Source organism: Leptonotus elevatus, chromosome 16 (genome assembly GCF_054856555.1).
Source record: "Leptonotus elevatus isolate MCC_2025b chromosome 16, RoL_Lele_1.0, whole genome shotgun sequence".
Taxonomy (NCBI): domain Eukaryota; kingdom Metazoa; phylum Chordata; class Actinopteri; order Syngnathiformes; family Syngnathidae; genus Leptonotus; species Leptonotus elevatus.
This window is the reverse complement of record NC_141254.1, coordinates 16,104,964-16,117,139: the sequence shown is the minus strand read 5'-3', so window position 1 is coordinate 16,117,139 and position 12,176 is coordinate 16,104,964. Positions and strand designations below refer to the sequence as shown.

General features: G+C 38.3%; 1 protein-coding gene across 1 annotated transcript; it reads right to left on the bottom strand.

Annotated features, from left to right (window-relative positions):
• Positions 1–153: 153 nt before the first annotated feature.
• Positions 154–10,589, bottom strand: chrne (cholinergic receptor, nicotinic, epsilon). The gene is made up of 13 exons (XM_086098264.1): positions 10,335–10,589; positions 9,666–9,762; positions 4,857–4,990; positions 4,610–4,654; positions 4,410–4,519; positions 4,169–4,324; positions 3,977–4,077; positions 3,648–3,848; positions 2,707–2,821; positions 2,452–2,566; positions 1,291–1,498; positions 1,084–1,217; positions 154–980 (listed from the first exon to the last, which is right to left on the bottom strand). The coding sequence occupies exons 2-13, from the start codon at positions 9,733–9,735 to the stop codon at positions 813–815; spliced, it is 1,557 nt and encodes a 518-aa protein (XP_085954390.1). The 5' UTR covers positions 9,736–9,762; positions 10,335–10,589; the 3' UTR covers positions 154–812.
• Between the last annotated feature and the right edge of the window lie 1,587 nt (positions 10,590–12,176).

The window sequence follows — 12,176 nt, the reverse complement described above, 5'->3', positions numbered from 1 at the left end:
AAACCACTGTGTTCTGTTTTTATTTACGTTTTATACAACATTCCAACTTCATTGGAATAGTGCCGGTTTTGTACTAACAAATCTATTCCAAATCATATTTTCCATATTTAATCATGCATGCGTTAAAATTGTATTCCAGCCAGTCATAATACATATATTCAATTATTTATTTAGAAAATATGGCACAATGACATCAAGACATCAGCTCTCCCAGCTGTCTACCTCCTACAAGGCATTCTGATAAATAAGTAATCAAAAGAACAATAAGGCTTTGATAAATTGGCTGGCTCAAGTTCCACACTCATGTTCTTCAAATAAGACATAGTCCTGCAAAGAAAACTCACATCAGTCTTTATCATACATGGTGGCAATGCGTAGAGTCACTAAAGGCCCACACAAACAGGGCAACATTATGATGCAGTCTAGGGAAAAAAAGAAGAAAAAAAGTAGCCCTTTCTTCAGTAAGTACTTTTCATCTCATACAGAATATAAATGTACAACTAAAACTTGCATGATTTGTGTGATGAAGACTGATTTAAACGATTTAGTAGAGACCTGACCCATCTAATTAAGTGTATGTCTATATAACTAACACCAAGATGAAGATCAAGGTTGCAAGTCTGCCTGGAATCTCAGGGGCTGTGCTGGGCCGTGATGAGATGTGATGTTACATCTTCGATGCAGTCGATTCACGCCACGTGGAGATCACTAACGATCATCCTCACACACAGCGTGAAGTTACTTTGAACCTTGGGGAAGTCTCAGGCTCAGGAGATTTGAATTTGCTCTCTCTCTTTTTTTTTCTTTTTTTTTCATTTTGGGGCATATTTGTTGTTCTCTCCAGGAAATGGCCATTCGGGCGCCCTGTTGAAGTGTCCTGTCAGGAAGATCCCCACCGTGCCGATGATGAAGAGGAGAATGGCGGCCCAGAAACACACCTTGTCGATCATCTTCCCAATCAGTACCCAGCTTTCAATTTCCTTTATTTGGGAATCAAAATAAGATTCATTTATAAGTACTGTAAATGGAAAGACAAGTCAGACAGACACACTCATGTGCTGATCATGTGAAAGTAACACTTACTGAGCCAATGTTATTTTGTTGTTTTGTGGTCTCGGCGATGAAATTGCAGGCATCCACGCATTGCTTTATCTCAGGCGCAGCTTGAGCTAAACTCTTGTACAGATTGGCTGTCGTATTGGCGTCAATGCCATCTACTAGAAGGGAGCATATACATTTTAGACGAAATTGCATAACATTCTGGTCAGTTGGACTCTGCAGATGTCTCACCATTCGGTTGCATCAGCCCATGCTTCTCTTTTTGTTTGTCAAACATCATCTCACTGCGAGGTTGTTTGAGCACATACTCCTCGGCTCTCTGCATGAGGCCAAAGGATTCACGCCTGCGATCTCTCACGCCATTCACCTCTGATGTCACCTCGTTGTCGTCCAGAAGAGGCGACATGCCAAGGAAGCGGGGTACCGTCTCCAAAAACACCTGAAAGAGGGCGAAGGGGCATAAAATATGGATTATTTTTGCGTTTTGTAAAAAAAATTATATCATTAGGGGTGTCAGGCAATTAATTTTTTTAATCGTAATTAATTGCATTACCTCAATTGTAAACTCACGATTAATTGCAAATTTTATATCTGTTAAATTTTTTCCCCAAATTTTCATACATTTGTTAACGTAACTGGAATTTTTTTTAAACTAATAGAAATATGGCTGCATCTTTTAGTCATTGATACAGTCATTTTATAATAATTCATAAAACTGAGTTAAAATTAAAAAGATGTAGACCTACTGTACTGTAAAAAAACCGAGTGTGATATTGATTTGTGTTGAGGTCATTTTTCTGCCACTAGATGGCATAATTGCATTTGTAAGACGTTGGTGACAGCTCAGTGAATTTTTCTTTCTAATCTTTAACATGAAGTAACTTGTGAAATTCCTCACATTTTTAAAATTGTGAAATACAACTTGACCCCAGTCTCCACAAATATATAAATATTATTATTAAATGTATTACTGCTAAATTTTGACGAGGACATGTCTGCTGTGTTGCGACGGTTATTCCCCCAGTGCAGGCTTTTCAAATAAGGGTCATTAATCACGCATTAAAAAAAATATATATACTAGCGTTAAAGGAACTTTCAATTAACTCAAAATTAATAAACTAATTTTGACACCCTTATTTTTAATTTTGTAATTTAATTTAAAAAAATTGTTTTTTTTTTGTTTTATAATATAGTTTATAGTTGGTAATTGACAGTAAAAACAATAAATCATTTGTACTTTTGTACTTAAGTCCATTTAAGAGTGTGTACTTTTTGACTTTTGTTAATAAATAAAGGAGTTGAATCAAGTCTTGGACTATACTTCTATTTAACTACATAAACTTTGCTACCTCCGATCATGAGGTCACAAGTGGATATGACAACGGCACTTACATGCTTGATTTGATGGGACATTGTATGAGTGCTGGGGCTGCGCAGGGAGAAGTTCAACACCACAATTTGATTGGTAGCAATGAGCGTGGTGACGCACATCACAAAAATGATGTACCTGAAAGGAGACATCACAGAAGGACACTGAAAATGTGCATAAACACACACAAGCAAGCAAAAGGTTTGTGCATGATATTGCATTTTAAATATCACTTGAAGCCCAGTGGCTGATAACGTCACAGTCTCACACTGACTCACTTGCCAATGAGGGGGACAGAAAGTGATGTCTCGGGGATCTTCTGGCCAATGAGAAAGAGAAAAACAGTTTGGGCCAGCAAGACCGAGATGGACACCGTGAGCTTTTGTCCTCCAGCTGTGTAGGAGAAATGAGGCATTATGACATGTAAAACAAAGCACAGACGTTTTGGAAGTAAAGTACAATGCCTGAAAAGTGTCTGGGAAAAAAGCCAAACAAGACTTGCAAGCATTATTTACAGTTAAAGGACTCTTTTGTCAGAAATGATATTTTTATATTCACATCAATAGGGTTTCAGAAATCATGACAAACACAGCTACCATGTAAGCTGCAAACAGTATCTTAAGCTACTGGGATAAATAACATATTTGCTATAAATATATCTAAATATATTACTTATGGAGTTCCTCAAGGGTCCGCCTTAAGCCCACTACTATTCTTTCTACATAGCAATCATAGTGTGGATGGAGTTAATGTTTCTTCATGTAGTTTATTGTGCTGTTCCCTTGATCTCAGAAGCTCTTGCTAACTTTAAAGGTGTGTTTTCCATTTTCCAGAGCCAGCTTTCGCTGCTAAAATTATCAATTCCAGCAAAAACAACAGTTATGCCTATTGTGATTCTTTCTGTGCATCGGAAATGATCATGTGTTGTAACGCAAGTAGCTCGGTGTCTGGCTTTTTGATTACTTTTCTTGGTTAAACATTGGTTTAATCAATATTCCTACAGTATAATCCAGAACCAAGTTATTACATTGCTTATGAAACAACTATATTTAGGTCTGATTCTGACATTTATTACTAATTTAACAATAATTGGAATACAAATGTAATTTCATGTTTATGAAACTTGACCTAACAATTCTGTAAAATTGGCATATTGTGAAAAAAAAAAAAAAGATGGATGAAAAAGTGGCCTTTAGAAATAAGTGATGGCCTTGCTTACCTTGTGCGGGTAAGAAGTAAGCTAAAACGACCAGTGAAGAGATGAGGGAGCAGGGCAAGATGATGTTGATCACGTAGAAAAGGGGCTTTCTCTGGATGACCAGGTTGAAACTGATCTCCTGGTACTCCAAGTCATCAGGGGAGTAACGTAAGTTTATCATCTTCCTGGCTGGACGATGCACAATAGCCCACTCGCCATTCTCTAAGAGGTAAAAACAATAATGCGCAAACAATATATATATACTTTTTTTTTTTTTTTTTTTACAGTCCTATAGCTTCTTGGATAAAACAAAACCGTGTCTGTGAATCTTCCAGAATGTAAGCCTTTACCAGTGAAAGCCTCAGGGTCGATGTCCACCCATTCAATTCTTTCGCCCGTATCTCCGGCAGCTAAAATTAGATCCACTTCATTGGCACTGTATGTCTGTGATCTGACAACATAAATTTAATTAAGACATGGACAACATGCTCTAAAGCCACTGGATTTTGTTTACTGATGATACATTTTAAATTGTATCTTACCTGAATGCTAGTGTACAGTTTTGATAATCAAAAGGGAAGTAGGTGATTTCTATGGCACACGTGCTGCGATAGATAGCGGGAGGAAGCCAATATATGGAACCGTCGTTTGAAATCAATACATTGGCGTAGTAAGCCACATCAAACTTGCCATCAATGCTGCAGGGATGGAGGATGAATAAGAGAAATAATACTTCGAGATTGAAAAGTTACTGGCAGGAGAAATTGAGCCGTTTCCTCTCACTTGTTTTCAAGGACAATATCAGGGAGCCACACATTTTTGCAGGGGATGCGGATGACCTCGATGCCATAGTATTTCGATGCATTCCACGAAAGACGATAATCAACCCATTGCTGTAGAGGACATTTGAGATCCCATGTGACAATTACAACTGCAGTCGTTACCGTGGAATGTAAGAGAAGCTCGGAAAATATTCAACTCACTATTTCAATCCAGACATTGGTTGTGAGAGTCTCTTCCTTTTCATTCTGTCGAACAAAGCGGAGAAACACATTCAGGATAATTCACTGTATGCATGGTTAAACCCTCTGTCTGAAGAAGACTTTGAACGTGTTGCCATTTTCATGTTATCGCACATTGAGTATATTTTCTGCTACACGCTATCAGCCCTCCATCCTATTTTTAATGTGCAGCGGGGCTTTGTTGCAGCAGAAAGTAGAGCGCTCTCACCAGAGAGATCAGGTTGGTGAGGGTCAGCTTGATCTGAACCTCCAATTTGTCCTCAGGATGAACCACGGGACGAATGTTCTTGTTATAGCCTTTGAACAAGGTTCCGATCAGTTGCATCTCTTCATTACAATCAGCTGCAAAGCAGTAAGCAGACAAGGGTGACAAATGAGATTATATATAAGAAGGTGTTTTTTGTCTAATTGCTTGATTGAGTTGCTTGATTACATTATCATCCAGCCATCAAAAAATGTGGCAGTTATCCATGTTAAACTACAATGTCAATGGATTCTGCTATTAAAATTCATTAGGGGTGTCAGGAAGTTATTATTATTTTTTAATTGTAATTAATCGCATGACTTCACTCACGATTAATCACAAATGTTATATCTGTTCAAAATGTACAATAAAATGTACAATAAAATATTTTATATACGTTTTCATACTCTTGTTAACATAAAAATGAAAAACAATGTTAAGGTAACAGAAATATGGCTGCATCTTTTAGTTATTGATACAGCATTTTCATAAAAAAAAATATATATTTTTTTTAATTACAAGTAAAAAAATGTTTTGTTAGTTGATACAGAATTTTCATAAAAACATTTTTTTTTTAATTACAAGTAAAAAAACGTTTTGTGAGTTAAAAAAACGAGTGTGATATTGATTTGTGTTGGTAATTTTTCTGCCACTAGATGGCATAGTTGGATTTGTAAGACGGTGACAGATCAGTGCATTTTTCTTTTCATATTAATTTAGGCCACAGCAAAATGACTTATATGTGAAGAAGCAGCTCTTTTGCACACTGTAGCCTTCATCATTTTTTAAAATTTTTATTTCGGATTTCAATGTTTCGAATACCTCTGATGACAGAAATCACTTATGACTTTTTATTTCTTAGATCAAGTCAGATAAAGATCAACAGCCAGTTGTTGCTAGGCAGAATCAGTGGAACACAATTGTATAATTGAATGTCAGATAAAATGAGAAACACATTCATTACTCCAAAACAGCACTAGAGGAACTATGATTTTATTTCTATATCTAAATTTCACCATTGAACTATAACTTTTGATGAACTTACTTCACTCAAGCACAATCAGATTGACAGACGTGTCACACATAGATGCATACCCAAAGCGTCTGTCTCAAGTCAAGAGGTTCTGGGTTTGAATCTCAGCTCAGGCTGACATGCATGTTAGGTTAATAGAAGATTATAAATAATTCAAAGCTGTGAATGTCATAATCCGGGTCATGGCACCAACTGAAAATTCTGATGAATTTATACCAGCCATTATATCTTTAATGCTCACGATATTATACTAACAGAAGACGGCATATTCCCAGGTGAACTATTTAATGGATGGCAAAGGGATCGAGACACAACCGTTTTTCTTTGTGTGTGAAAGAAGGTCCAATCTGTCCAAAATGGTTCCAACTATTATTCTGCCTTGGCCACCCCCACACAGGAGGGTGGCTCTGCTTAGCCCATGTGACAATGTGTGACTCGATGGTCTTAACTCATGAGGACAAGGCAAGTGGACGGATGCATGCCAACTTTGTCTTTTCAACGATTTCAAGTTGTTATGTGACTATGTGCATGCAGTAGATTATTTCAGTTATTGTTTTGGTTGTGACATTATTGTGCGTGAACACATGTTGGGTACATGCCCTCATTTTCAGAATGCTGACGTCAGTGTTTCTATGAAAATTAAAATGGGTTCCATTAAAAAAAAAAAAAACAGGTTCCAAAATGTTGATGTCGGGTAAACAAACTAAACTAAAATGAACTATTCCCAGTAAACAGTGCAATGAAAGCAGCCTCTTAACTTCTATCCAGCATCATCTTCACTCACAATGAAACGCTTCCACAAAAAAACAAAAGTCTCACGACACGCCAAAGGAGAGAAAGGCGGAGGTTATTTCTGACCCCTTGCCTCTTCTCTCACAGCTGTCACTATGCTTAGCTCAGATTACACCACAGACGACACACTCAAAACAGGACCTCATGTCAACCTCAGGTAATTTGCTATATCGCCACAAGAACTGATGACTGAAATGTATGTTACAATATGGCAATACATTTATCAAATGCATATGTGTCAGCCGAGAGACATTTTGTTATTTGGTCTCTTTTTTTTTTTTTTTATATATATAAATCTGTGTCCCTCATATGGCACTTAACAAAATTATTCTTCATGTTTGATTTAATGCCAGGTTTGTAAGCGCAGCTGCTCCTCTAACTGTACGGAAACTAAATGACTGACATCTGCTTCAGCTCAAGCTCAATGTTAGGGTCATCGCTGTTTCAAAACAGGAAGTTACTTTATGTCATCTTGAAATGTTCCTTCTCCTTGGCCTCATTCCCAGCCTCTTCTCTTAGGTGTTGGAATGCCGACTGCAAATCCTTTCCGATCCATAAACAAAAAAAATCATGTCACACCAATGATATCCGACCACAGAGTCATTAATAATGGATCTTGGTCGAGATGAATAAGTAACTCATTCAAACCCAAAAACGTATAAATACATTTTTAATACTTTGTCATTCACTCCCAAAAACGTATATGTTTTTTCTGTATGCTTGAGCATAAAGAAAGCTTTGATACAGCTTCTGAACTGAAGAGGTCTCTTAAAGCCATGGCAGTTATTACATAAAAACGACTAGCAGGTGGCAGAAGAGTATAAGAGATCAGCCAGGGCCATGTTGCAACAAGCTCTTTTTGCCAGTGTTTTCAACAGGTTTATGAATAATGATGAAACTTAGCTATATGCTAATGCTAATTTCTGCAAAACAGAGCCAAATACAAATATAGTTTTTTTTTTATGAAAGAAGAGACTCTAATCTTTCTTTTGGTAGATTCCATGTTTTTATCGCAATAGAACACAATATTCTGTGGGCCTTGCAAAATCAGTCAACATCCAGTGAACCGTCCGGGAGCGAAGGGGGTTGCTTCAGTGAAAATGGCTGGGAGTGAATGACTGTTTGTTTGTTTGCATTTTTACACATTTGAGTTCTCTTACAGTTTTGGCGATTGGCATCACATTCACATTAGAAAACAGAATTGTGGATAGAGGACTTTATTTTGCTAATCACTGATTGCGCTCAATGGGCTATATAGAATCTACATCCAGTTTACAGTAACAAAGTTTGCGGAAATGCCAGGTTATTTGAGGTTACAAACGTGTACCGAGATGACAGCAACTCACGTCTAGGATATTGTTTGTGGTATCTTTTGGTGTAAATAGTGTTTGCTTATTTTACAAACCGCCCTGACGTTTGGCTGAGCAGCTTCATGTCCATCCATTTGCTTGTCCTTAGGGTCGCAGGTCAGCTGGAGCCAGCTGACTTTGCATGTGTGAGAGCCATTCACAAGCAGAGTAACAACATGCAAACTCCACACAGAAAAGCCGGAGCCAGAATTGAAACCCAAAACTCGGAACTGTGTGGCAGAGCAGCGAGCCAAAATCCACCGTGCAGCCGCCTTCATCTCATATTTCTTTATAAATACGCTTTCCTGTTTACACGATAACAAGATGACAAAGTCTTATTATCGTGAATGATGTATGTTTGGGTGGCAAATAAATGTCATCTTTTGAATCAAAACTACTAAATGGGTTAAACTAAAGCAGCCTGGAAATGAACCTCAATAGAAAAACATTCATATGTACCTTGTGGGGGGTGGGGGGGGGTCAAAAATGGGATTTGAAGTAATCTGTTACATCTAAATAATTCACCAAGTACAACCAAAAAATTTTAACTATGTAAACTAATTTATTAAGGTAAAACAAACCAATTACTTCAAGTAGTTGGTCAAAATGAAAATTAAGTTTGCTTCATTACTTCCTGCAAATAATTACTTTTAGCTCAACCTGAAAGTTTTGGATTTGAACCCACAATCTCGGAACTATTTGGCAGACATGCTATGTTGCCTCCATTTCAGGAACTATACAATGTAAATGAATGCTCTAAATACATGTGGTCAATAAAAAAAATCGTATTTATTGTTCATTGAAAATGATAGGCCAAATGGCTAACATTGTACTTAAAAACTATATATAAATAAATAAATAAGATGAAACGTTCGTAGTCCACTCTCAACCATAACACTGCATATCTCTGCATATGAAAGGGAAAGAAAAAAGACAGCCAAAAAGTGTCTGAATTTCTTTCCATAGATGAATACAGTATTTTAATCTTCACAATAAAAAAACACAAACTTCTATTTTGGGGGGTCTAACAGTAACTTAAATTGGAACAATTTTAAAATATTAGTTATTGACATTTACACAACAAAGTTGTTTGCTCCCTCAAAAAAATGTTGTTGTTTTTTTATTTGCATCTTTTAGTTGGGGGGCGGGGCAATGCGTTCTGTCATCTCCTATTTTCTTGTTGTGAAATGTGGACATTTTGAGTTCAACCAACTCCCCCCCCCCCCCCCTTTTTTTTAACGGTACATTATTAGCGATTCACATGGCCTGATTTTGACTTTCATGCAATCAGTGAGGGAGCAATCCCGACTCAACACCCATTCACAATTCCCGTGACTGGCAACCAACCCAAGTGGGTTGTCTGTCCTTAGGTCAGCGGTTTAGAAGATGGATTTATGGTTTAGTAGTCTATGTGCAGTACAGTCACGTTTGCTTCGCAATCTACTCTAATGTAATCTATGTGACAGCCGACGTGCTGAGATATATAGTTGCTGTTCTGTCTGAAACCTGATCTACTGACTGCATGTCAAGGAAGATTATTCAACAATAAATAAGTGGCCAGAAAGGCCCGTGACGGTGTGCCAAATGTGACACACTTACCTTGCCAAACAACAGTCCCGAGAAGAATCACAATCCAAAAAAAATGCTTCCAACTGCATGCTGCCATCATTCTCTAGAACCTCCTCTCCGCCGTGATCTGTATTGGAGCATAAAGTGAGACGGGGAGGTGAGAGAGTGAGAGGAAGAGTAAAGACGGGGAGGAAGAGCCCTAAATCCCCCGCACCAAACCCCTCGACTGTGCCCACCCCGGCTGTCGCTATCTGTGGACTCAGATTACGCAGCAGCTGTGCACTAAAGCAGGATGTCAAGTCACACTCCAGTCACCCACAATAATAATCATTATGATCATTAGAGACCAACTATGTGGGGTGACGCCAACATACTATATAGCTCAAAATTGCAAATTGCACAAATGTAGGGTTATTTGATAACACTAATTTTTCAGAGCAATATCAGTACGAGTATGCAATTCTTGAGTAGTCACTGTAAACCACGTACCGATACCATTCATTTTGATACATAAAATATCCCCCCTAAAGCCAGATAATTTTTTTATATAACTCAATACAGTTGCAGCTCGGAGTTTGAACGTCTCGGAACTTGTACAAATCGGAATCTAACCAAAAAATCGGAGTAAAAAATGCCTCGGAGTTTGAACTCATTTTCGGAGTTCGAAAACCCAAGCAAAGCAAACTAAGCCGAACATACCTTGAAAACGAGGAGCCGAGTGAAGCCGAGCGAAGCCGAGCAATGCCGAATGCTCACGTTGTGGTAGTTGAGACGATGCACTGCTCATTTCCAGTCAGATCGTGAATATTTTGATTTTTCTACGACAATTTTCTTCGCCATGGGCCCAAAGAAAGACAACAGTGCCGGTGGCAGCAACGAAAAACATACAGTGCTACGAACCACAGTGGAATTTGGAAGGAGATTATCGCCCTGTTGTAACTACCATGACTACTTCTGTAAATACTTGCACGAGGACCTGCATTAGCCGTTCAACAACGTGCCTGACGTTAAACAACGCACGCAAAGACCGCTTAGTAGTCCAACAATATGCCCAATGTAAAACGCACAAACTCATCACTGAACTAAAGCTAGCATTAACATAGCATGTTTCATCCACCGATGCCATCACACCACAACGAAAAAAGGTAAGGTAATTTTTATTGTTTAAATACTGTATTGTACTGTAAATGTAAAAGACATAAATAGAAATTAAAATAGGAATTTTCTGTTTTGGACATTGGGAACGGATTCATTGCATTTACATGATTTCCTATGGGAAAAAATGTTTCGGAGGTTGAACAATTCGGACTTTGAACACTTCGCTGGAACAATTGTTGTTCAAACTCTGAGGTACCACTGTATAGCATTTTACTTGAAATGGCAATTTTCAATTCTCCAAATTTTTTGTTCCTGATTGAGGCCGATACACGTGCACGATACCTTAAAATACGATACCTGGTATCAGTCCTCACCCATCCCAAGTAAAAGTTATCAAGAATCATGAGTTTTATTTTAAAAGCCTGCCATTTCACCGATAATGCAACTCATTGTTGGTTAACAATTCTCAAACTACACTGCGTCATATTAAGACATGTTGGCTATACTTTATTTAGCTATGTGAGATATTCCAAAAATTAACCATCTCTGAGTTTGATGAAATTGACACGGATGAATGCAGTGTTGACTTCACACATTCAGAGGCCTGTATGTCAGAGCATGTGACGACTCTGTGAGTGAGTGAGTGAGTGAATGCAATTTTCCCCAAAGATCACTTTGGGGTCTCGAACCACCGTTTGGAGTCATTCAGTATTTGAGATGGAATGGGTGTGGGATACATGCAGCTGTGTGTTGCAGGAAGGTGAACAGGTGACAGGGTTGTGCACGTCTGCTCGGCTCCCTGCTATGTATCCAGTGTATTAATATACACTCAAGAGCCTCACTACCAGGCTCCAGTAGTGAGACAGTGTTCGAGGGGTTCGAGGGCTGGAGACAGACAATCCTCATCAAAGCCGGATCTGTAGATCTACACCTAGATAGTTACTTTTCCGTGATTAACAACAATTCCACAGAAATAGCAGAACTTCAAAACTCAACGTCTTTGCGCATTCAATTCCGTCGACTACACTTCGCTTTTATAATTAGTGCTGTGAGTAATACAAGTCGTGTCACTCGGCAGTGACAAGGGCAAGAGACTGATTTTTGGAATGCGCCATGTGAGTTGCACAGTATGTGATGTACTTCTAAATATACAGTTAGTCAACAGAGATGAGCTTCCTTAAGGTAACTGGAGCTTCCACAAGGCAGATTACATGTCTCACTGTAACAGAGAGAGAGAAGAAAGAGCAGGCTGCAACTAAACAATATTTTATTCAGGGATGACAGGTCAAGCATAATGAGAGGGGGGAATTTGTTTTCTTGAGGCTGCCAATACAATTTTGGCAAAGTGTAGTACATGTGGTAGACTGTAGGACCAAGTCAACAGTCAAAACATAAACATTTGGACATTTCTTTACAATAATATGTTCTATGCAGCACCAGTAG